The sequence below is a fragment of the Gossypium hirsutum genome, chromosome A10 (genome assembly GCF_007990345.1).
Source record: "Gossypium hirsutum isolate 1008001.06 chromosome A10, Gossypium_hirsutum_v2.1, whole genome shotgun sequence".
NCBI classification, from domain to species: domain Eukaryota; kingdom Viridiplantae; phylum Streptophyta; class Magnoliopsida; order Malvales; family Malvaceae; genus Gossypium; species Gossypium hirsutum.
Genome location: NC_053433.1, coordinates 16,822,981 through 16,847,805, shown reverse-complemented (window position 1 = coordinate 16,847,805; position 24,825 = coordinate 16,822,981). Strand labels below are relative to the sequence as shown.

General features: G+C 30.0%; 2 protein-coding genes across 2 annotated transcripts; one reads left to right on the top strand and one right to left on the bottom strand.

Moving 5' to 3' along the window:
* Positions 1 to 1,834: 1,834 nt before the first annotated feature.
* On the top strand, positions 1,835 to 6,678 carry LOC107896127 (protein DETOXIFICATION 27). Its single transcript, XM_041078492.1, has 8 exons — positions 1,835 to 2,113; positions 2,285 to 2,826; positions 2,959 to 3,045; positions 3,143 to 3,199; positions 4,889 to 5,127; positions 5,220 to 5,338; positions 6,090 to 6,179; positions 6,258 to 6,678. Exons 1-8 carry the CDS (start codon positions 1,835 to 1,837, stop codon positions 6,300 to 6,302), a joined length of 1,458 nt encoding a protein of 485 aa, XP_040934426.1. The 3' UTR covers positions 6,303 to 6,678.
* A 5,132-nt stretch (positions 6,679 to 11,810) lies between these two features.
* On the bottom strand, positions 11,811 to 13,279 carry LOC107897509 (putative clathrin assembly protein At4g40080). Its single transcript, XM_016822991.2, has 2 exons — positions 12,629 to 13,279; positions 11,811 to 12,536 (listed from the first exon to the last, which is right to left on the bottom strand). The coding sequence occupies exons 1-2, from the start codon at positions 13,060 to 13,062 to the stop codon at positions 11,891 to 11,893; spliced, it is 1,080 nt and encodes a 359-aa protein (XP_016678480.1). The 5' UTR covers positions 13,063 to 13,279; the 3' UTR covers positions 11,811 to 11,890.
* Between the last annotated feature and the right edge of the window lie 11,546 nt (positions 13,280 to 24,825).

The window sequence follows — 24,825 nt, the reverse complement described above, 5'->3', positions numbered from 1 at the left end:
GAATGAGAGATTGGCGTTGGAAGAAAGAAAGCAAAATTCAAGAGACCTATGAAGAAAGCAAGAATAGAACACTTCAGTGTTTAAGTTGTGCAAAACAATTTAGAGACCTACGGAGATGATGATTGACGTTTTTACAATCAACAGCTTAAGAGACGCGAGATGGCATCTCCATAGGTAATCCAAAGAGATGTAGCCTAGTGTCTCCATTGGTTAGGTCCAAGAAGACGCGACAAAAGCGTCTCCTTAAGTTAGGCCTAAGGAGACGTGCTGCGGTGATATCTCTTCAGTGCCTACCTAAAAAGATGCTACTTATGTGCATCTTTACATATTGATGCGAGTAAATTTAAGAAGACGCAATCCCAGCGCATCTCAAGTCATCTGTCACCTTTAACATGTTCTATTGTAATGATTATACTATAATGCAAATATTAAAATATATATAAAGTTGTGTACGTTCAAATATAATAAAAATTTATATAATCTTAGTAAAATATATATAATCACTAAATATTAAATAAAATTTTATATTTTAAAAAATAAAATAAATAAAATTGGTAAACCTAAATAAGCTTGGATTAGTCATTTGTGAATATATGGGAGCTTACACATAATTCAAAGGACATTTTTTTAATCTATAGACATGGTTTTTGGAATTGAGCTAATGGTCAAATTGATCAACCCAACAGTTTTCAGTCCAATCATTTGATTGTCAGTCTAGTTTTCAATTAAAGAAATTATTAAAATTTCATAAAAATTAAATAAAAATATTATAAAATTATAAAATTTGGTTCAATCAGTTCAATTACTAGCTTAACCAAAATGAGTTCAAAACGGGTTCGTAACCCAACTGGTTCAAACATTTTGTCTGGACATTATACATGTCGGTTTAGTACAGATTCAACAAATATGCTGATAAAATGACTGTATTTATTTAAATTTTCTTTAAACAAATTGTTTTATGACAATTTTTTTAGGGTAAACTGCATTTAAGGTCATTAAATTATTAATAAGTTTATGTTTTGGTCATTGAACTTTAAAAAGTTACAAAATGGTCATCAACTATTCGAAAGTTTTTATTTAAGTCGCTGGGCTATTAGAATTGTTGATGTATGACCTTCTCTGTTCACACCATCTGCGCTAATCAAAAACTCTCATTCCCCTTCTTTTTTACAGTTCAGTTTTTCTTATGAAACAACTTTAAACGTTACAAATCTGCAAATTAAAATCTAAATAGTTTTTTCTTCGATCTCTGACACCGACTATCAAATTGACTTAAATCTAAAGTATGTATGTCAATAACAAATTAATATGACTAAATTTTGAAAGTTGAAGACTGAAGTAGTAAAATAAAATATTAATGTTAAAATAATGAAGTTTTTCTTAATGCAGTTGATATCATAACTGTTGTAATCATAAAAAGGACACATATTTAAATATTTGTAAATATATCTTTCTTTCAAAATAAATTATGAGTAAAAAATCAGAATGGTATAATAAAAAAGAGACATATCTATATCTCAAATTATAGTAATTTTATTTCATTTTGGTTTTTAGCTCTATCAGTCCGGTGTGAATAATAATGCTGACAAAATATCATGCGGTGAGCAATGACATAGATACCAACTTTTGAGTTATATATACGTTTATATGTTAAACATGTATATGTGTATATGATTCAAAGACAACACGTGGTTTCACAATCTTAGTTCAAAATTTGTGTTACAATTTATGAGTCACAGCTCAAGCTGCCACTATAGTCTATAGATAGATGTATGCATAATTGCATATATATAAATGATTGAGTGGATAAAACAAAGTGGTATTAGCAGATAAAATGTCGGGCAACGGTGGTGCATTGGAGGAAGCAAGGGTTCCATTGATTGATGATTTAGCATCAACAGAAAAATATTATGAGAATGGACCCCTTAGGGAAAGGGTATGGATTGAACCAAAGAAACTATGGAGGATAGTCGGCCCTGCAATCTTCAACCGTCTCGCCTCTTATTCCATACTGGTTATCACTCAAGCCTTCACCGGCCACCTTGGTGACCTTGAGCTTGCTGCCATTTCCATCGCAAATAATGTCATCGTCGGCTTCAACTTTGGCCTTTTGGTACATACATATATGTATTTACTTCCATTTCAATTTATTATGGATCTCAAGTCACGTACATCAGTATAATACAAATCCATTTAGGTCTATCAAGTGAAACTTGAGGCTTGGATTCAACTTAAAAATGTTTAATTCTCCGATATGATTTATTTATTTCTTTTTTAATTTTAGTTGGGGATGGCGAGTGCACTTGAGACCCTATGTGGGCAAGCCTTTGGAGCAAAGAAATACTACATGTTGGGAATCTACATGCAACGTTCATGGATCATTCCCTCCATATGTTGTGTTTTGCTATTGCCTTTATATCTCTTTGCTTCACCCGTATTGAAACTATTGGGACAGCCTAAAGATGTTGCTGAGCTATCGGGGATGGTTGCTATTTGGATGATTCCACTTCATTTCAGCTTTGCATTACAGTTCCCACTGCAAAGATTCTTGCAGTGTCAGCTAAAAAACATGGTGACGGCTTGGGTCTCATTGGTGGCTCTTGCGGTCCATGGGATCGTGAGCTGGGTGTTAGTGTATAGGTTTCGAGTGGGTGTGGTTGGGACGGTGGTTAGCATGAATTTTTCGTGGTGGGTTTTGGTTTTCGGCCACTTGGGTTACACTGTTTGTGGCGGCTGTCCTTCAACTTGGACCGGTTTCTCCATGGAAGCTTTCTCTGGTCTTTGGGAATTCATCAAACTCTCTGCAGCTGCTGGGGTCATGCTTTGGTACTTCATTCTTCTATGTTTTGCAAATAAGTAAAATTAATAAGCAAACGGCACAAAGCCAATTGAATTCAATAGTTTCCTTTGGAGTAAATTGGTTGTTTATCATAACATCACTTTTAATGAAATCTACAGCTTGGAAAACTGGTACTATAGAATACTAATATTGATGACTGGAAATCTGGAAAACGCCAAGATTGCCGTCGATGCTTTGTCCATATGGTAACTTTTTTCATGTCATTAGGTATACTTACAGAACACCTTATTAACATACGTAGCTTCAATTAATTAAAGTGTTTATTGGTTTATTTTGGCATAGCATGACAATTAATGGATGGGAGATGATGATTCCTCTCGCGTTCTTTGCTGGTACCGGGTATCTTCTTTTATACAAACCCAATCATACATTTACTTTTCTTTTTTGACTTTTATATATTTTTATCTTCTCTGATTTTTAAATTTTTTACTTTTTACACCAAAAATGTTGTTTTCGTTCACAACAATCTTCCAAAAATAGATTATTTTATGGTATTTGAATGATGCTGTGTAAATTATTTTTCTTTTTTTAAAATTATTTTTGTTTAGCCAAGTTGATGTATAAATTTTTAAAAAAATTTAGACCCGAGCCCCCTCAACCCATCCAAATAACTCATATTATTACTTAAAAATTAATAAAATATAAAGAAATATATTATTTTATAATCACATTCAAAATAAAAATATTTAATTTAAATTTGGTTCGGGTCGCCCCAAAAGCTTTTTACACAATCCCGTCAAGTCGAGCTGAGCTGGTCATTTAATCCGTGGATAAATTTAAATATAAATATATTTGCTACAAAATATTATAAATTTATAATAACATTTTCTTTGGACAGATAAAATTTATTATCCAATCTCATCAAGTCGAGCTGGGTTGGTTACTTAATCCATGGATAAGTCTAAATATAAATATATTTGCTACAAAACATTATAAATTTATAATAGCATTTTCTCTAGACAGACGAAATTTATTTTATAATAAGATAATATTTTATAATAATATCATCATGTTTTAACTTAATAATAAATAAATAATAAATAATGTTTAATTAAAAATTAATTTAAATCTTTTAAGTAACTTAATTTAAATTATATGTTTTAGATATATGAGAGTGTATAGTAACACATTAAAGTTGGAGTAGGAAAATGAAGTTAAGCATTATTAAATGCTTAAACAAACACATATATTTAAATAATTGAAATATTCATATTTTATGATATAAAATATTTTTATTAAATGTTTAAAAATTTTAATATATATTTATTATTAGAATATTAATATGAATATTTCAATAATATATTAATAATATTACCCAAAATTTAAAATTATTATTGTTATAATTTATTATTAAAATAAATTTGTAATATCAAATAATTCATTAAAATTAACAATAATTTATATTACTAATCTATCATATTTTTAAATAGAAATAATTAATATTGAACGTTGTATAAAAAATAATATTGAGCGTTACATAAAATATTTTAAAATTTACAATGAAAAAATATTATTATAATAATATTATGTTTGATTCAATTTAATTTTTATATAAAAGTAAAATTGTTCACAAAAAGGTTGCTTTTTTTGGAATATAACTTGCTTCTTTGAAAATGATTAAATCAATTTACAAGATTTTTCGTTAATTTATAAGTCATCTTCAGTTGATCAAATTATCTTTCGTAAAACAAACACAAAAAAATTAAAAGAAAGAATTTCCTAAATCATTCACGAAAGAAACAGTAAAATTTACCCCAATTGAATTTGTATACTTTAAGAAAAAGAAAAAAGCATTGAACAGATTTTGAGATTGAATTTCAGTATATGAAATTTGTTGTATTTGATACAAAAAGGACAATAGTGGTGTTATAATCTGGTAATGACAACAGCGGTTCATTGAATTTGAAAATGATAAACAAGAAAAGGACAAAGATTTGCCTTTCTGAAGGGTTAAAGTTTTGATAAACTACAAAACTGGTTGATTTAGATTTTAGAATGATGAACAACATTAGATTTGGATGGATGCAGTGTGAGGGTGGCAAATGAGCTTGGAGCAGGGAATGGGAAAGGAGCCAAGTTTGCAACAACAGTTTCAGTTGTGACATCAATTCTAATAGGAATCTTCTTCTGGTTGTTAATTATGATATTGCATGATAAATTTGCTCTCATATTTTCTGCAAGTGACCCTGTTTTGAAAGCAGTCACCAACCTCTCTTTTCTCTTAGCCTTCACTGTTCTGCTCAACAGTGTTCAGCCTATTCTATCTGGTATTCGTTTCTTATTCATCATATGTTCTACGATCACCTTGGATGGGCTGTCAAAACCTTATTTTCTAGTTTTGGTAATTTTGGTGGTGTAGGGGTGGCTGTTGGATGTGGATGGCAATCCTACGTGGCTTACATAAATTTGGGTTGCTATTATCTCATTGGGGTTCCACTTGGATTTTTTATGGGGTGGGGTTTCCACCTAGGAGTCATGGTAAGTTAAAATATGTTAACTGTCCATTATTAAAAAATCATTTGTCTTGCAAAAATTATTTCACTGTATATTTTATTTTTATAGAGATTTGAATCTTTGATTTTTTTATTAAAGTTAATATTATTTTAATATAATTAAATAATAATATTTGATATACGGTTGGTGCGTTATATTAATATCATAATATATCATCATTCGAATTAAATAGAAAATATGGAAAGTTTGTAAATAAATACTAATAATTTTATTTAGATATAATTAAACATTAATTTTAATTATTGTGAATAAATATCTATGGTCTTGGGATTAGAGATTTAGTATTTATTTATAATAAAAAAATTTAATATTTATTTATAAGTCTTCTATTATTTTTGGTTTTATTTAATAATGAGATGTCATGTTATTATTTATGGATGGTGCATGAAATTTATATGTATGAACAATACATAAAATATTTTTATTAATAGGTCAAACTATTTTTTTTTAATTTTCTACTATATTTAATATTTCTTTTAACATTAAATATTATATTTCTAAACTGCAAAAAGTTTTTATTTTATATATTTTAAAATTACTTTATGAAAATTTAAATCCGAGTAAATGTTATGAATAAACAAGATTGAATTATGAGGGGTGTTGGAGTATAACTGGTGTGTAAGTATAGTTAAATAAACCTTATTTCTCAGTAACTTGATTGAAATAATCTCACCTTTGTTTATTATTATATTTAGGTATTTATTTTGATGGACAGGGAATTTGGGGTGGAATGATATTTGGAGGAACAGCAATTCAAACTCTGATATTGGCGCTCATTACCTTACGATGTGATTGGCAGAAGGAGGTAATTAAGACCTTTCTCCTATCTTATTGCGGTTCATCTCTCTCCAAATGCCGATCTTTAGTTTATTGGGGATTTCAGGCTGAGAAAGCAAACCTGCTCCTCCAGAAGTGGTCTGAAGTTTGATATCTCTGATTTTACAAGCATTTGAAATAGTTAAATAAAACGATGGGAAGACAAAATTAAAAAGCTCATATTAATCGGGACTCATTTCAAATGATATTATCATATTAATGAACTATAAATATTAAATATGAATTGTAAAATAAATATGGTAAATACTTTTTTTTTAATATCCTATTAATTCTTCTATAATTATATCATTCTTCATCCTTTTCTTTTGTTTTTCACTTTCTTTTCTAGATTTATTCTATTGCATATTTTTTAATTCCGGTAAAAAATTCAAACTTCAAATTTTGATGTTCATAAATGAGTAGGCTTGATTTTTTTTTAAAAAAAATCTATATGTATTTCATTTTTAATAATTATATAGGGGAAAGATGCTTTTGAAATATAGTATAAGATTTACTCATTCTTATGGTTGTGAAAATGCCCACTTACTTTTCTCTCATGTTTGAATAAAATTATGTGAAATTTATTTACTAAGTAAATTTTAAATAAAAAAATTATTGTTTATTTGTATGTTTTCTATTTTGTTTATTCATTTTCTGCTTTTCTTTTTCTTTCTTTAAAAAGAGTAGTATTGACTATTACATAGTAATTAGTTTAAGAGTAGATAAACTATTAAGGTCTTCATGTAGTGCATTTAGAGTAAAATTAAGCGGTTGGGACTAACAATGAACACACATGCTAATTCTTTTTGTAGCTTTTGCTAAGTAATCAGTCTACTCATTACATTCTCAATATACATGTTTTAAGATGGCATTCCAGTCATGACTCAACAAATCTAGAGTCGCATTAACAACATGCACTTCTACCTCATTAAGTTTCCCTTAATATGGTGCAGCGCTTCCAAACAATTCGTTTCTAACAAAATATCTCGACATCTAAACTTCCAAGTTTGGTCAACACCATTCAAAATGCCCTAGGGTTCTACCTCGTACGCACTACACAGCCCGATGTTTCTGTCAAATCCTAAACTAGCTGCATCTCGGATCATACCCCTGTCATACCTATTCTGTAATCCAAGTTTTGGCCATCATCAACATTTATTTTTCATTTTACTACTAGTGGCGGAGACCAAGAAAGTTGCAACCATCTTCTCCAATTCTTTATGGAACCTTACCTCTGATTCAGTTGACTGGCATATACAATCTCATATTTATATCTCATGCAACAATAAATGAGTCTTTCATTATCCACATAATTAGATTTAAAAGTACAATCATTTCTTTTCTTCCACAAAGACTAACAAGTAATATAAAAGAAAATGTCCAAATCTTTCATATTACTCGAGAAGAATCAAAGTTTGGTCAGGTTAAGAGTAAGCCAATCCTCAATGTTTAAATTATAAAATTCTGCTAACCTATCTTTGTTAACTAGATTGCTCCAGTAGTGGACCGCGAGCGAGCATTTCCTCGATATATGGTTGATGTCTTTAACACTAGCACCGCATATATGACAATTCTGATCCAGAGTTAAGCGTCTCTTAACGCTTTCATCATTAGTTAGTAATTTTCCCTTACCGATCGGCCATAAGAACATCTAAACTCATTGTGGGACCCGGGATTTCCATAGAATTCCATCGTGGACTTAAACAATATTCCATTTGATTCATTGCTACATATGCTAATTTTTTAAGTAAACCAACGTCTATTGTCCCATTTCCAACCGAGCCAATCCATAATCTCTTCACCACAATGAGGACAAATAGTTGCAAGCTTAATCAAGCACTAGGACAAAAGTAAAGAAGCAAACCAATTTCATGCCCACTGTCCATTCTCAGTCACCATATCTCGAACTGGAACTTGAGAACTGTTGGAAAATTGCATTTTATGGGAACTTTGAGGCATATTCTCAATAGGTAAAGGTGAAAAGTTGAATTATAAAATTATAGTTTCATATTCTACTCCATGAGACCTTTACAACGATATATCATATGCTTAAAATGGTTGAGTGATGAATGAGAAATTGTTACTCAAAGTAAGCTATTTTGAAATATTTGTTGAGGAAAAGTAAAGGCTTAATCTCACATTGATTAAATACTAAGTGTAAGATGTGTTTATATATGGGGACCCTCTTAAAAGATAATTGGATGGCTAAGCTTGGAACATTGTCTCGCGCACAGGGGGATGTAGGTCTAAACCCATTAGAGTTGGGGCGCACTCTCATGACGTGGGTGACGCGTAATGTCCAAATTGATCGAGCCCAAAGTGGGCACGAAATTATTTTTTCTCAGCAGACAGAATTTGTTTATATAAGGACATTTATCTTATTTATTTGATTTCAATCAATTTGATTTAATTTTTTAATCAAATTGATTTATTGGCTCCTTAATGGCAAATTTTGTGAAATTTTTGAAAATTCCAACATTCTCAATTCTCAATGCCTATAAAAGGTTATGAATTCTGTAGAATTTTACACACTCTCATATTCTCTCATACCAAATTTCTGTTGCTCTCAAAACTCTTCTTTTCCTCTCTGTATTTTTCAAATGTTCCGGTGATAGAAAAATGCATTGTTTGTTCGTTGATCGTTGTAGAGGTGTTGCTACTTTGATCATGTGTTGTTGTAACCTGGGAGACATTCGACCAACGGTTCTCCAAGTATCGTAGGAGCAGCTGAATCTGTCTTAAGGAGGCTGTGTTAAACAGGCCTCAACGTTTAGTAAATCTCTATTCTTATTTTCGATTGAAATTTTGTTATGATTTTTTTATTAATTTACGTATTTGACAACTTAAATATAAATTATTCCATTTATATTTTACATTATATATAAATATGTGTTTATTTATATTTAATTATTTTGAACGTTAACCTGTTTTGTCCGACAATCTTAAGACAAAACAATTTTCCCCATGTAAACACAACTAAGATCCAACAGATCCCCTCAAAAAAAATAAAATCTTAGAAATATGCAATTTTAATTTTACTAATTTAAATTTTTAAAAAGACTAAATAAATAATTATATATTTTAGAGCCTGCAACCCCTAGATACGCCGGCACTGCTCAACTTTCTCGTTGCATGCATGGGGTTTTTGAAGAAGAAGCGAACGAATGGCTTTCATGATTGGGCTGACCCAGTACCAACAAATTGCTTCCATGATTAGGCTGGCCCACTACCACTTTATTATCCTCAATAATTGTCACTTTATGATTTGATTCTGGCAAGTAGTAATAGGTTTAAATGCAGGTGGGACCGGCGGACCAATTTCCTTATTTTCTCCTTCACCCACCTGCATACGTCGGCCTTCCTTGCTTAAAAATTCTGGTTTCATGGATGGCCCACCAATTGCATATGTCTCTGCTTTTTAATTACAACATAATCTTCTTCTTTTTTTTTATAATTTTAAATTTATTTATTAATTACACATTGAAGTATTATAAAATTAATATTTGATTTCTTTGATTAAAAAAATAATAATAATAACATTTTTACTACTATTATAATTAAAATATTTAACTCAATTATTTTATGTAATCATAATTTGAATGGTTGTAATGAAAAAGAAATTGATTAAAATATAAAAAGTAAATGTTAAGGTTGTTATCAGAATGAAAGGGAATAGGAATCACAACTTAAGGCGTGTGAACATTTTATTTAAGAATAATTAGTTTAAAGCAATTTTTCAGAAAGAAACAGGGAACACAATGCTCAAATATAGCAGAGAATCAATGACAATAATTTTGGTTATATCTCGAAAGCTTGGCTTATAAGTATCATTGTACATCTATGGGAGAGAAAATAGGAAGTGACCACTACTTGAGTGAAGCAAGGAAAGGCTGGTAGTTTGTTGAGAAATTTTGATTTTTCAAAAAACATCATCTCAAGTGCCTCTTTAAGTCTATTTGTTCAAAAGTAATGTGGGATTCTTTCAAAATACGCTTAAATTCCAACAAAAGTTAATTAAATATTTAAAATGTATGAACATAAAAAGAAATCACAAACAATGTAATTTATCGTTTATATTTACTTTTTTTTAAAGTAAGCTTTTTATCAATGAAGGTTAAAACTTTATTAACTTTAAAATTTTATGTTCAAAGTTAATTATGCGTGGATTCTCCATCACATGTGGATTTAAAAATAATAAAAAATAAATAGAATAATTAATTAATTAAGGTCAAGTTATCTCTTTTTTTATAAATTAATTAATTAATTAATTCTTCATCAAAATTTATGCAGGTAAGTACGTATTTTTTTAAATTTTTAAAGAAGGATAATGTTTAAAAAAGAAAATGGAAAAGATTAAAAATATTACGTTAGGTGATAAATAGCTTATTATCTACCTACTATACGTGTTTTTTTTTTCTTTTAGCAATATCTACTATAAATGTTAGATGTAATATTAAGGTATATTGTATTTAATTAATCTTAAATTTTATTAATTTTGATTTAATCTTATTTTTTAAAATATATTTTTTAAATTTAAAAATGAATAAAAGATTATAATCAAAAGTAGATATTATTGGGGGGAAAAAAAAGGGAGAGTAGGTTTGATAAGGATAAGAGGGTGGGTCGTCGACAATTTACAGTGTTAATTGAATGACTTGGTCATGATAAATGATAATGGAAATAAACCTAACTCATCATGTGCTTCCTTTTTATGCCTTCAATTTTGGGCATAATTAACTGTAAGAAAGGAACATCACTTATTCATTACAATTTCCTACATTTTCATTAACAACAATTTACTATCTTATGCTTTACATGAGGGAAAATATTATTATGTACCCTTATCATTCACTTTCACTTCCACTTTCACTAATTAATTTTATAATTATTTGTTTTATTTCTTTATTATAATTCAATTCAACCCATTGAGTTGAAATGCTTTTTTCTAACCAAAAACGTTAAATTTTTAAACATGACAGCTCGCTTGACGATTTACACGTACATTATGCTAATTTTTTTGAATTTATATGAATTTTTTTTATTTTTTTTATTTGTTAACATGACATATAAGATGAATAGTGTCGTATCAGTATGAAGTATATGTTGATTGCCACATCAACGCCATTAAAAAACAATGTTTTATGAAGAAATTATGTTAAAAAAAAGTGGTGTGACTTTTTTTTTGTAAAATATTAATGACTAAATTTAACTCTAAAAAAAAATTGAAGGTCAAAATAATAAAAAATATAAAGTTGAGAACTAAATTTGATATTATGCTATAAGAATATCTATATGAACACACGAATCTAATTTCATTGAACAAGGAAATATATGTATCTTTTATATTGATAACGGGATAAAAGTCAAATTAATCCAAAAAAATTAAGTAAATCTAATTTTCATTGAACAAGAAAATATATCCACCTTTTATATTGGTTTTTCTTTTCAAAGAATGGGATAAAAATGAGATTAACGTTAATAAATTTAGGTAAATTTAATTTTATTGAAAAAAATATGTCTATTTAGTATTATTATAAAGAAGTGAAAACAAGAAAGGGTAAATAAAATGGACATAAAGCTTGAAGACTTATACATTAGCATTGCAATTGCAAATAGGGCATTCAAAATCAAAATTATTACATTAATTCAAACCTTAAATAGTTTTTTACAAGCTATAATTTACAACCCCAATCACCCACATCACTCCATCGACGCATAAGCTGGAAAAGTCAAGTCATTGAAACTCAGAAACCTTCCTGAAGAGAACTTCACTGAATTACCGCTATGCTTCATCACAACTCGCTCCCCAAACCGAGCCGACTCACTCACCTTGTTCCTCCTTCCCATCATCAACAATCTCCCTTCATCTTCTTTATACGCTTTACTGTTCCCAATTTGATCCTTTACCTCATTTATTGAACCCCAAACCGACTCAATCATCACTTTCTTCCTCTGGGAAAGTGTTGACAGTCTCTCCTTACATTCCTCCAGTCTTCTCAAAGCACACACCAACTCAACCGAGTCAACAAAGCCCAAACAATCGAGTCTCTCCTTGAACTCACTGACCCGAATTGAAATCTCGTTGATTGATGATAAGTAGTCCTCTCCGACCAACCCCAGGACCGCATCTACCAATACGTTGCCATTAGAATTCGAAGAATCTGGCTTTTTGGCAATCTGTTCGATCAAATTCCCCAAAGAGTTTATTTCTTTAAGCAATTCGGTGTTTATAAGGGATGATACTCTGTCTTCTTCTCTATCTTTATCTACACTGCTTGAAGTTGAACATAGAAAGAACCCCAAAATCCTTGAAGTTGACAACAGGTTTTCAAGGTATAAAGCATACCTGCAAATTTCGTTTACAATTGTTATAATTTTGATATTAAAATTACATATTTTTACACAATAAAACCAAAAAAAAAAAAAGTAGAAACAAACCATCTAACCCAAGAAGAAAGTTCCCATGTTAACGGCGTCGTATCGTCTCTGAAATTCGATAGTTTAAGGTAGTTACGGCCACCGGTGGAAGGGTAAACAGAAAACTGATCTTGAAGAATAAAGCTCCCACGTTTAATGATGTGATGAACAGTGATGAGACATTTGATGGCAACGGAGGCATCGCGGGTGGTTTGAAGGCGGTCCATGATGGCGTCGACGGCGGTGGAGGCGGTGGCACGTGAGCAGTGACCGAAGGAAAGAAGAGTGGCCAAGTGTGTGGGGTCGGGTGGGGAGAAGGGGTCATGGGTGGTGGCTCTGAGTAAGGCCAGGTGGAGAGATAAGGTTCTGGGATTGGAAATCAAAGCAGCTTTGCTTTGAGAAGCTTTGTCCTTGATGATTCCGATCAAATCTCTGAAAACTTTTACGCGCCCCATTGAAGAACAGAGGAGCAAGAAAGAAACCCAAAAGAGGAAATAGAAAACGTCAACGTAAATTTCTTACTATGAAATTTATTACTTTTTCATTTTTGGTGGCAGTCAGATATTTAAAAAGGAAAAGCCCGTAAGGGGATATTTTTAGTGTTAAATTATTTGCTTTACTTGTCCAACTTTTCTTATATGGGAGGTTGTCCAAGTTGAATTCTGATCATTGTTTTACATTGGAGTGTGGCATTTTTTATTCAAATTAGGTCTACGGTAGTAATTTTTCTACTATCCACATCTAAGTTATTTTATTTAAATTAATTCTTTAAAACCTCTAAAATTTATATTCAATACAGAAATAATTACCTAATTTAAGTTCAAATAAAAATAATTATTAAATTTAGGACTAGACCTAAAAACAAAATTTAGGTCTTAAGTAAAAAAAGTTGTCAAGATTAGGTCTCGAATAATTACTTTTTTTTTTAATATAATACATAGAATGTTTTTAAACTTTTGTTTTAATTTATTTATAAAAGAAGTAGAACTTTCTGACTTTTGCAAACATGTTGGGCCAAAACCTATATTATAGATTAATGTTTAATTAAAACTGACGTTTTTGAAGAATCTATTGAATAATTTATTCAAGTTTAGACTTTATTAAAATATATAAGTCTATATTCTGTATGCGTTGTTATTTATCTATACATTAAAGTGTTAGTTTATGATTAACGTCATTAATTTGCTATTAATTTCTAGTTCAAATTTTATTTTTAGTAACTTGTTAAATTTCTTTAAAATAAAGTATTAATTTTATGGTAAGGTTGAAATATTAAAATTTTTAATTTTATTTTATATAAATCACGTAGATTCTCGGTTAATTTTAAATTCTTTGTGTGGACCTTGTTTAGATATATTCTTGTTGTTAGTGATCATGTTTTTTAATAGTTAATTCTAGTGATAATTATTTCAATATGTATTTTTTTCGAAAATTAATCTCATTATATGTTTTTATTATATCTACTCTTTTTGATATAATGTCTAGAATTACCTATAGCCCCTTCCCAACCCTTAAATAGGAAGATAATGCGCTTCAGCGCACTCAGACCAACGTCCTCTTGCACTGACAACAATGCCGATGCCAATCGAGCTAAGACTCAATCGACTAATATGTATTATTTGTACTTTATAAATATGATTGCACTTATAACTTAAAAAAATCCCAAAACAATATATAATTACATGGGGAAATTGTGTGTGCGTAATGGGACATGGGAACTTGTTCCCCCTGATTCAACGTAAAATCTTCTAGGGTGTAAATGAATTTTCAGAATTAAACGTTTACCTAATGGCTCAATTGATAGGTACAAAGTGCGACTAGTTGCTATGGGGTTCCATCAACGTCCTAGTGTTGATTATCATGACATATTCACTCTAGTTGTCAAAACTACCACTGTTCGCTTAGTTCTCAATCTTGTTGTTAGTCGAGGATGGTCTCTCCATCAACTTGATATCAACAATGCCTTTCGACAAGGTCATCTCTCTGAAGATGTCGTCATGGCACAACCACCAAGTTTTCTAGACCGTGATAATCCTACACATGTCTGCAAGTTACGCAAGACTATATATGGTCTCAAACAAGCACCACGGGCCTGGTACCATGAGCTAAGACAATTTCTTGTAACCTCTGGGTTTACAGACTCTCATGTGGGTACTCTTTGCCTTCAACACTAATGGTAATCTAATTTATCTCATTGTATATGCTGATGACATAATTATTGCTCGCTGCAATGCCACTGTAGTTCAACAGTTTATTACTCTTCTTGGCAAAAGATTTTCCATGAAGGATCTTGGTTATTTAACTTACTTTCTTGGTGTTGAAGTTACCACTACTTCCACTGGTTTACATCTCTCTCAGCGAAAATATATCACTGATCTTCTCGCTCGTACAAATATGACAAAGGCCAAACCTGTCACACTCCACTTGCCACCAAGCCGACACTTACAGCCTTTTCTGGCACTACTTTGGCAGATCCTTCTGAATACAGAACAGTTGTTGGAAGTCTTCAATACTTGTGTCTCACTCGCCTTTATATTACATATAATGTTAATAAGTTGTCTTAATTCATGCATCAATCTACCGCTGATCATTAGAATGCTTTCAAGCGCTTGCTTGGCTATCTTTTTGGTACAGTTGATCATGATATTGCCTTACACTGTCACACATCTTTATCTTTTCATTCCTTCTTCGACGCTGACTGGGCCAGTAATAAGGATGGCTACACCTCCACCAATGCTTATATTGTTTACCTTGGTGGCAATCCGATATTCTGGTCATCTAAGAAACAACGCACTGTTGCACGCTCCTCCACTGAAGTTGAATATCGTGTTATTGCCTCTACAACTGCTGAGTTACGTTGGATTTGTTCTCTTCTAATTGAGCTTGGCATTTGTGTTCTTGCTGCTCCGGTAATCTATTGTGACAATGTTGGTGCAGCTCATCTTTGTTCCAATCCTGTCTTCCATTCACGAATGAAGCATGTTTGCAATTGATTATCATTTTATTCAAGATCAAGTACAAAGTGGAGCTTTACGTGTCACTCATGTGTCCTCAGAAGATCAACTAGTCGATGTCATGACCAAGCCTCTTCCGTGCACTGACTTTCAACTTTTGAAGATCAAGAATTAGACTCTCTTCCCGAGCTCCATCTTGAAGGGGCATATTAGAGGAATTAATTTATTATTTAATTGTGTATTTATGTAATTATCCGGTTAGGTGCGATAAATATTTTGAATTGATAACAAATCCCATAAATTAAGTAATTAGCTAAATGTAGAATATTTGATTCGCTATTAATTAGGATTTGGTCAAACAACTCAATCTCATATTGTATGTATATATATACCTTACCTTTAATCAATAAAATCAAGATATTATTCTCAACATCTTTAGTAGGAAGAAGGAGAAATATATGAAAATACAAACGTTATTGACAATCTCTGTAATGACCCAATTTCCAGTGGTGTTAAAAAAAATTCAGTTCTGAAATGTCATTTTTGTAAAATGAATTCGTAGATATTAATATTTAATATGTATGAGATTAGTATAAAACCATATTAAGTTAGTCTAGTATTTTTTCTTAATTAATAGTAAATTAAGGTACACGTATAATGATACCAAAGCCAATGGGAGTTGAAAATTACAATTCCGAGATCTCGTTTCCATAATTTTACGAGTTAAATTAAATAATATTTACGAGTTAATTATAATTTTATATTAAATTTTAGTCGGATAAATTTGCTATTTGGACAATTAGTAAAAGTACAGGTGCATTAGTTCTAAAGTTAGTGGTTTTGGAAATTGAGGTATCGGGACCTCGTTTCTATGAATTGGACCAATAAATATTTTTATTAAATATTTACAAAGTTATATCATAAGTGAATTGAATTTTGGTTAAGTAATTTCGTTGAATTAGTGCTTAATTTAAGTACAGTGGCTAAATTGTATAAGTGGTAAAAGTGTAATTTATAAAAAGGATTATGGTTGGGATTAAATAAAGGGGCTAAAGTGGCAATTAACCACTAAATCCCATTGAATGGCCGATTAACATGTGCATATATATAATATATAATATATATATGCATGGAATAAAAATAAAGAAAAAGAAAAGAAACCGTATAAAATAAAATAATAAAAGATAAAAGATTAGGAATGTAAGGTGGGAGTGGGTGAAATGAAACAGTTTTGTTTCTTCATCCTCAGATCATTGACGCAGGGGGGAGAAAAGCTTGGAGAAAACGTTATGGCTTTTAAAGTTCAAGCTTCAATTGGTATGTTTTAATTAGTCTGTTTCTTGTAATTTTTACATTTTTGGAATTCCGGTACTATAAGTTAGCTTACTCATATTGTAATTTTTGTTATTGTTAAAAATTGAAGATATTACTTCAGTTGAATGTTTGAAGTTCTGGTGTTAAATGATTAACTTCTAAGCTTACATATGAAAAATGATTAATTCGAAAAGTGAAAATTATTAATTTTGAACATAAGGACTAAATCGTGAGTATATCAAAATTGATATGAAATTTCTATAATTATTTATAATAGAGGGTTGTTGAAGGATGAAACTAAAATGGGTTTAAAAATTGGAGCTCAAATATGAAAGTTAAGATTATTTCGGTTTTAAGAACTAAATTGAATAAAATGTAAAACTTTAGAGAAATTGTAAAAAAAATGTTAATAGGGTGAATATGCATTATATTGAATGTTATAAAACACTTGGGATTCATAATTGAAATAAATTATTATATAGATCGAGATTTAAGCTAATTAGCAGATTAGTTCTCGGCGTTTTGTATGTCGCTATTTTTGTTAGGTTTGTTCATATGGAACTTACTAAGTTAATTCATGTTATGTTTGTATTTTTATAAATTGAATCGTTATATTCGTTATATATTTATTTTATTTTGCAAAGTATGACATCGAGGTAAATTGAAAATGATCATTTGAATTTAAAATGCTATGTTTGAGATTAATTATCGAACTAGAGGACTAATAAGAATAGAAATAAGAATTTGTGTAACTTAATGGTTATATGTTTTGGCATTGAATTTGGTTGGAATGTAGTATGTTATATAATGAAATCAGAAAAACTTAATCAAATAGTGAAAGAGCAAAATGTTTCACGAAACACTTTATGGATAGCAGTGGTAGTACGACTCTAAAAATTCACCAAAAATGGTAAGAATTCAATTAGAGTTTGAATAAAATATGAAACTAAATATTATTAAGTTTAGCTTTGCATAAAAGAAATGGTGAAAGCAATGAAATTTTAGATTATGAGATATAATACTTTTTATGAGACAATATCAGAATGATTTCGGGTTCTCTTGTTCTAACTTTAAAAAATCATCATAAATTGTAAAATAAAAATATATTTAGGAGATAATATTTATATTCCTAAAATCTTAATGAGTTTATTTTTAAAGGAAACAGACGACAACATAATATGAGACTTGTATTAAAAAATATTTAATTTTTAGTGAAAAAGAGTTGAAACTGCCTAACAGCATAACATGAGAGGTTTAAAACAAACTAGTATTAATCTACTTTGAAATAAATTCTGAAATTTTTATGGTAAAAAGTTCATTAAGTCTAGTTTCAAAAACAAAAGGCGGATCTTAATTTCGAATTTCGTTGGTCCGGATATAAATAATTTAGTAAATACTACTAAAGAAGACAACTTTATTAAAAGTATATGTATAAACAGTGAAAGGATAATTCATGTTACATAAAAGCATGTCATACTAAGACTAATGATTCTTGTACAAATACTCGTAAATAATGGAAGTGAAATGGAGAGGAGGAGGAGGAAAAATAATAGAAGAACTATAAATGAATTAATAGTTGATTATGATTGATCGAATCATATTGGTGTGAATTTAATTAATTATTGAGATGGATGATTAACTTGAATAAAAGTGAAAAATTAAAACTAAATGAAATGGTGAAACTGGTTAGGAATTGAGACGGTATGTTATGTTATGTATGAAATGATATCATGAGTAATGAATAGATGATATTGAGATCGATAAAATGAGAATTGAACTTATAAAGGAATTTAATAAATGATTACCCTATTAACTGCTCTGGTGGAGTTATTTCAAATATATGTCGATGAGTGCTGGGCACATTATGCTTCGGATATTCCGATGAATGCTGGACACAACATTTACTTTAGTTATGCCGATGAGCACTGGGTACAAACTAATTACTTTCGAACGTTCCGATGAGGCACTAGGTGCCAAATGGTTACTTTGACTACGTATCGATGAGTGATGGGCACAATTTTTGTTTCGGTTATACCGATGAGCACTGGTCGCAATCTATTTTCTTCAAAAATTGTCCGGTGAGGCACCGGGTGCCAAATTGGGATATTGATTGGATTTGTGTATCCATTCGTGCCTGAATCAAGTTAATAGAGACTTAATTTGTAAAAATTTATAATGACAATGAAAATAATTGTTAATGTGAAAAAAAATTGTAAATTGGATTTATAAGTTCGGAAGGTTGGTACGAAATTGTAATGAACTCAACGATTCAGTTTGGGTAATGGCATGTTAATATGATATATTCCTATCTAGTTATTTGTTCTTATTTAAGATGATTCATAAGACACATTTATCATGAGATATTGTGTGTTTATGATGAATTGAATTGTGATTTTGAAATTGAATGTGAATATATATTAGATTGAATTGTAATGAAATCATTATCATATGATAAGAATAGTGTAGAAGATACGAGTATGCAAATACGACCAAATTCAAGGTATCTTATGTAATTGAAAATAGTTACAGGATATGATATGCGAAAAATAAATGGTTCCGTCAGGTGTGATATTATAATTGGAAGTGAAAACTTGAAAATGAAATGAAATAGATTAACAATAAAATAATGTAACAAAATGAGTTATGTGAAATTGGTATGAGTTTGCGACTTGATTAAAGATAATGAAATGAAATAGTATATTGTTATGGCATCAATTGTGCATATATATATGTGGATCATGATAAAGGAAATACGTGAACTTTTGTGTGAATAAATTGGAAATGAGCTATGGGGGAGGCAAAAATGAATATGAACGAGTCAATTGACTTCAGAAAGAGACTTTAGTAGTTTATTTATTGGAATGAACATGGAATTGATTGTTATAATGTTAATGATATATGTAACGACCCAAAAATTTACAGGCATCAGAAAAATATATTTTCGGGTATCCGTTTTAGTAAAACGGATAATAAATATTTAGGAAGTTAGTTGTGTGATAAATTAGGTTTTGGTTAGGAGAATTTGTTTAAATTAAGGTTAATTAAGAATAAGGATTAAATTGAATAAATTGTAAAAGTTTAATTATAGATTAAAGAAAAACTAAATGAGCTAAATAGGAAATTGTGCCTATTTCTAAAGTTGAGGCAGTTTACACTTTACATGTGAAATATCAAAGATATTTTTAGTTAAAATATATATTATATTATATTAACTTAATAAATAAGTATGTTATTATTTTATATTATTATTAATAAATAAACCAAATAATGAAATTTGTATGGTAATGGAACCATGTGTTATAATATATATACACTTGTAATACATTTATATATTTACTTATTATTTAAGTAAAAGATATTTAATATTATTATACTATTATATAAAATAAACAAATAAAAGAAATGAAACATAATAGAAATTGAAACAGAGAAGAAAAGAAGGAAAGAAAGGGAAAGAAAGAAAAAGAGAAAATTAGGGTTCTAAGGATTCAAATTCAAATTGGTATGTCTATTTAATTCCTTTTCTTGTAATTTTTGAGTTTTTATGATCTTAGGACAAAATACTATTAGGTATATATTGAAATTTTGAAAGTTACTAGATTTTTTGGATATAGTTTATGTTGAATTAATTGATGAATTAGGGATTGAGTTGATAGAAATTCAAATTAGAATTGGGAAAAGGATTAAATTGTAGAATAAGTTATAAGTTTTGTGTAATGGGGATTAAATTGTAAGAAATTTGAAATTAGGGTGTTGTGATGAAAATTTGAGGTTAAGTTAAGATATAAGTAGAAATTAAGTGAAAATAAAGTATAAACTGTGATAGAAATGAAAAATAATTTTAGTTAGGGATTAAATTGAAATTAAGGTAAAAATTGAATAGAAAGTTTAAATATTTGATGTGAATTGATCTTGTATTGATGATTGTAAATTATTTTAAATTTTCGTAACTAATATTGTGCCGAAGACATTCGCCAAGAAAGGAAAGGAAAAGATTGACGAGGAGTAAATCGAGAAATCACGGTTTGTATTACTATAATTCAAATTTAGTTATTATTTATTTTTGAATTTTAATTAATGTGTGTGGTAAGTGGAATTGAGGTAAAGAAATGATATTGAATTATGAATTATGTGAATATTTGAATGTTTATTGATTGGAAATTGAAAGTGATTTGAATTGAATTAAATAAGTTATTGTGATATTGAATTGAAAATATGAGAACTTTAGATTGGTGTGAATTTGATTGAAATTGAATTGAGAAAGTGAATTAGAAACCCTATTAACTAGTCAGGGCTAAGTCGGATATAGTTGGCATGCCATAGGATTGGAAGTGTTCAGGGATACTTTGACCTCGAGTCGATGAGGCACTATATGTGTCATAATATTGCTTCGGATAATTCCGATGAGGCACTATGTGTCGTATTATTGCTTTGGATTAAATCCGATGAGGTATTAGGTACCGATTCACTTCGGCAAGGCCGATGATGTACAAGGTGCAGTACTGATGTATTTGGTCGGATACGTGTATCCGTCAAAGTCCGAGTCAAGTTAATAGAGGTAAATGAACGAATTGGAAATTAGAATTGGCATTGAATGAATTGATAGACCGAATGATTATGTATATGAAATGGATTGAGATATTGGAATGAGAAGTGAGAATGAAATGAATTGAAATTAATGAAATAGTATATCACTTTAATTGAATATAACTTATGAAATGGTTATTGAAAGATTAATTGTGTAAATTGAATATGCATAATTTACTATATTATTTATAAATTTGAATTATAGTAATACCACTGAGTGTATATACTCAGCGTACGGTTCGTTTCCGTGCGCAGGTTAGTTGAAGTTAAAAGTTCCGGTTCAGTATCCAAGCAAATCCTGAACTTAGCAAAGTGGTGATGTATATTCTCTTTTGTAAAATGGCATGTACCTAGGTTGATTGTATAGGTCATTTTGAAATATGATTGTAAATGGTGTTATAAATTGACTTTGAAAGGTTATATACAATATAAATGAAATACTAAGATTATGAAATGGCATGTTTGGGTCATTTTAATATAATATTTGAATTGGATTGAATAAAATCAATTGAATTGATTTGGATAATACATATGATAATGTTTATGAATAAACATTGATTAGGTCATTAGGTTAGGTTGTGGTTTTTGACATAATTTAGTTGTATTTGAACTTATATTGGATTGGTTGAAAGATTCGTTTATGAGTTACTTATGTGACAGCCCTAATTTGACCCCAGTCGGAAAGTGGTTTCGGGACCACAAAATCGAGTCATAAAAATAATTAAACGTTATATTCTATGCTTATTATATGTGAAAGTGTATGTGTGAAAGTATCGTGTCTTAACTTTGTCATTTGAATGTGGAAATAGCTAAAAAGGACTTGTGTGTTAAAACTTAAAAATGTGATAGGAAGAATTTAGAGGGCCGAATAATGCATGGTATATAACAAGGAGGACTTGCATGTCAAATGGACCACTATTAAATTAGTGGACGACAATGATGAAAGTTGACAGGAAAAATATGTATTTTGTATTGTAAAATAATAACCTAATGAATGTTATATGATTCCATGTTAGTAATATAATATTTAATGATATTATAAGAGGAATCATAGAATGGAATAAAAGAAAAATGGAGAGAAGAGAGCTTTATCTTTTTCTTTGTTTTTGCTGTTCATTCGAATGGAGGGAGAGACCATGACACCGGCTGCATGTAGGGAAAAACCATTGTTTTGGCTTGTTTAGAAGCTAAATTCTTCAAGCAATTATTAGTTCTTCAAGCAATTCTCTAAAGGAGAGGGAGACGATGGTAGTAAGAAGGGGAAAAAGCTTGCTTTAAGATACGTACGGTTGGGAGAGAATTTGGGTAAGTCCTTGAGATTTTTTTTTTGTTTTATAATTTCATGCGCTATTTTAGATTTCTGCTGCAATTATGTTGTTAAAAAAATGGATGGATTGAATGTGGTTCGGTAAGAATGATGGTTGCATTTTTTTGCTAACTTATTTTTTGGACGGATGTAATATGTATTTGCATGGATGCTTCACATGTTAAATGTTGTCTCCAAGTATAGACATAAGGAAGGTAAATTAAAATCGAGCCACAAACTTGATTGATTTCTTATGTATTTAATGTTATTGATCTCCGAGTTGAGTAATTTCGCTGCTATTCGAACAAATAAGAATTTATTTCTATCCGATTTAATACTTTTTACTGCTGCCCAAATTTGTGCAGTTCCTTTTCTGTCTGAATGAAATAATGTTCCATTTATGAGGTTTGAATACTAAAATACTGATGTTGGTTAGTTTGGTTAAGTCAATTTTGTTATTACACGTTAAACAATTGTATATTGTCTGATTAAATGTTGTCCAAAGCTGGACAGTCTTATCATGTTTGTTAAATTAAATGCTTGAGATAATAGAGTGTAATGCTGTCCAGACAGGACATTTTGTTATCTGTTTCTCGAATTTAAATGCTTGCTTAATTAAAGTTGCAGTATTGTATAAAACATGAAAAAAAAATTTTAAATTAGTACATTGCATGATCTTGAATGATTAATTAAATGCTTTTTGATGGCTTTGATATATCATTATCAAACTATAAGACAATATATATACGAGTATTGTATGTATAAAATATTGAAATTTTATATGTAATGTGATGTTTGTTTGTGTGTTTAGAATGAAATGCCCTACTAGTGAGAACTCAATCATGTTTAATTGTGAGCCTTTCTTGGCCTTTGTCAAATTTTAATTGCTTAAATTTTTATATTTTCCTACTTATGGTTTCGGTTGAAGAGTTCATTTGATACAAGGGAAAAGAGAAAGTAGTTGAATAGCCGATCCGAGACTGTTCGAAAATATTCGAGGTAAGTTTTGAGTAGTCACCTTTAGTATATAATTGATGATGCCTTGATATGTGTATATTAGATGAATTGTGACCTTTCGGTTCTACTTGAATTAAGTGGTGTGATAAATAATTTATGTATATGACTTATAGTCGAATGGTCACTATGTGTTAAGCTTGAATGGTGAAATGGATATGTGATATTTATGTATGACTTTCGAATCGAAATGTAAATGATGATATTCATATGAAGCTTATATCCGAAAGTAGCAAATGACTACTAATGTGATATGTTGAATAAATTGTGTAAATATATGATTAAATATGCATGATATTTGATGTGTATCCGGACTTAGGGTCCGCAGGCTATGTGCTGGAATTATATCCGGACTTAGGGTCCGCAGGCTATGTACTGGAACTATATCCGGACTTAGGGTCCGCAGGCTTCGTGCTGGAAATGTATCCGGGCTAAAGTCCCGCAGGCTTCGTGCTGGAAATGTATCCGGGCCAAAGTCCCGCAGGCTTCGTGCTGGAAATGTACTGGGTTAAAGTCCCGCAGGCTTTGTGCTGATAATATAATTTCGGGTTTTATACCTAGTAGGCCAAGTGCCGATGAATTTTTTATACCTAGTAGGCCAAGTGCCGATGAATTTGATAAAAGTATACAATTACAAGATCCTACACTAAGTTGACAAATTGAAAGTGCATTACATATTAAGTTGGCCAGGTATCTATCATGTACTCGTATGCGATTTTGATTTGAATTAAATTATAAATATATAAAGTGATGCATCTGTGAATAAGTGTTATGACTATAAATGTGATTGTGATATATTCGGTAAATGTGTGAAGTGATTCTATGTTTATATTCAAATATAAACACTTGGTCCTTGTGGAAAGGTTTGTGGAAGTATATGATTTTATTTTTAGGTGATTACGATCTTGGAAAATTAAATGTGAATATGATATTGTATTTCATTGTTTTAATTGAACTAAAGCTGATAGTGAAGCATTTTAATGCCTATGTTATATGAGTTCGATCTTGAATGACATGATATACATGTTTAGATAATTTGAATG

Coding starts and splice junctions, on each gene's coding strand:
- LOC107896127 (XM_041078492.1), top strand. CDS start 1,835: ATGTCGGGCAACGGTGGTGCATTGGAGGAAGCAAGGGTTCCATTGATT. Junction 3,046..3,142: donor GTCGATGCTTTGTCCATATG/GTAACTTTTTTC, acceptor ATTTTGGCATAG/CATGACAATTAATGGATGGG. Junction 6,180..6,257: donor GATGTGATTGGCAGAAGGAG/GTAATTAAGACC, acceptor TGGGGATTTCAG/GCTGAGAAAGCAAACCTGCT.
- LOC107897509 (XM_016822991.2), bottom strand. CDS start 13,062: ATGGGGCGCGTAAAAGTTTTCAGAGATTTGATCGGAATCATCAAGGAC. Junction 12,537..12,628: donor CTTTCTTCTTGGGTTAGATG/GTTTGTTTCTAC, acceptor CGAAATTTGCAG/GTATGCTTTATACCTTGAAA.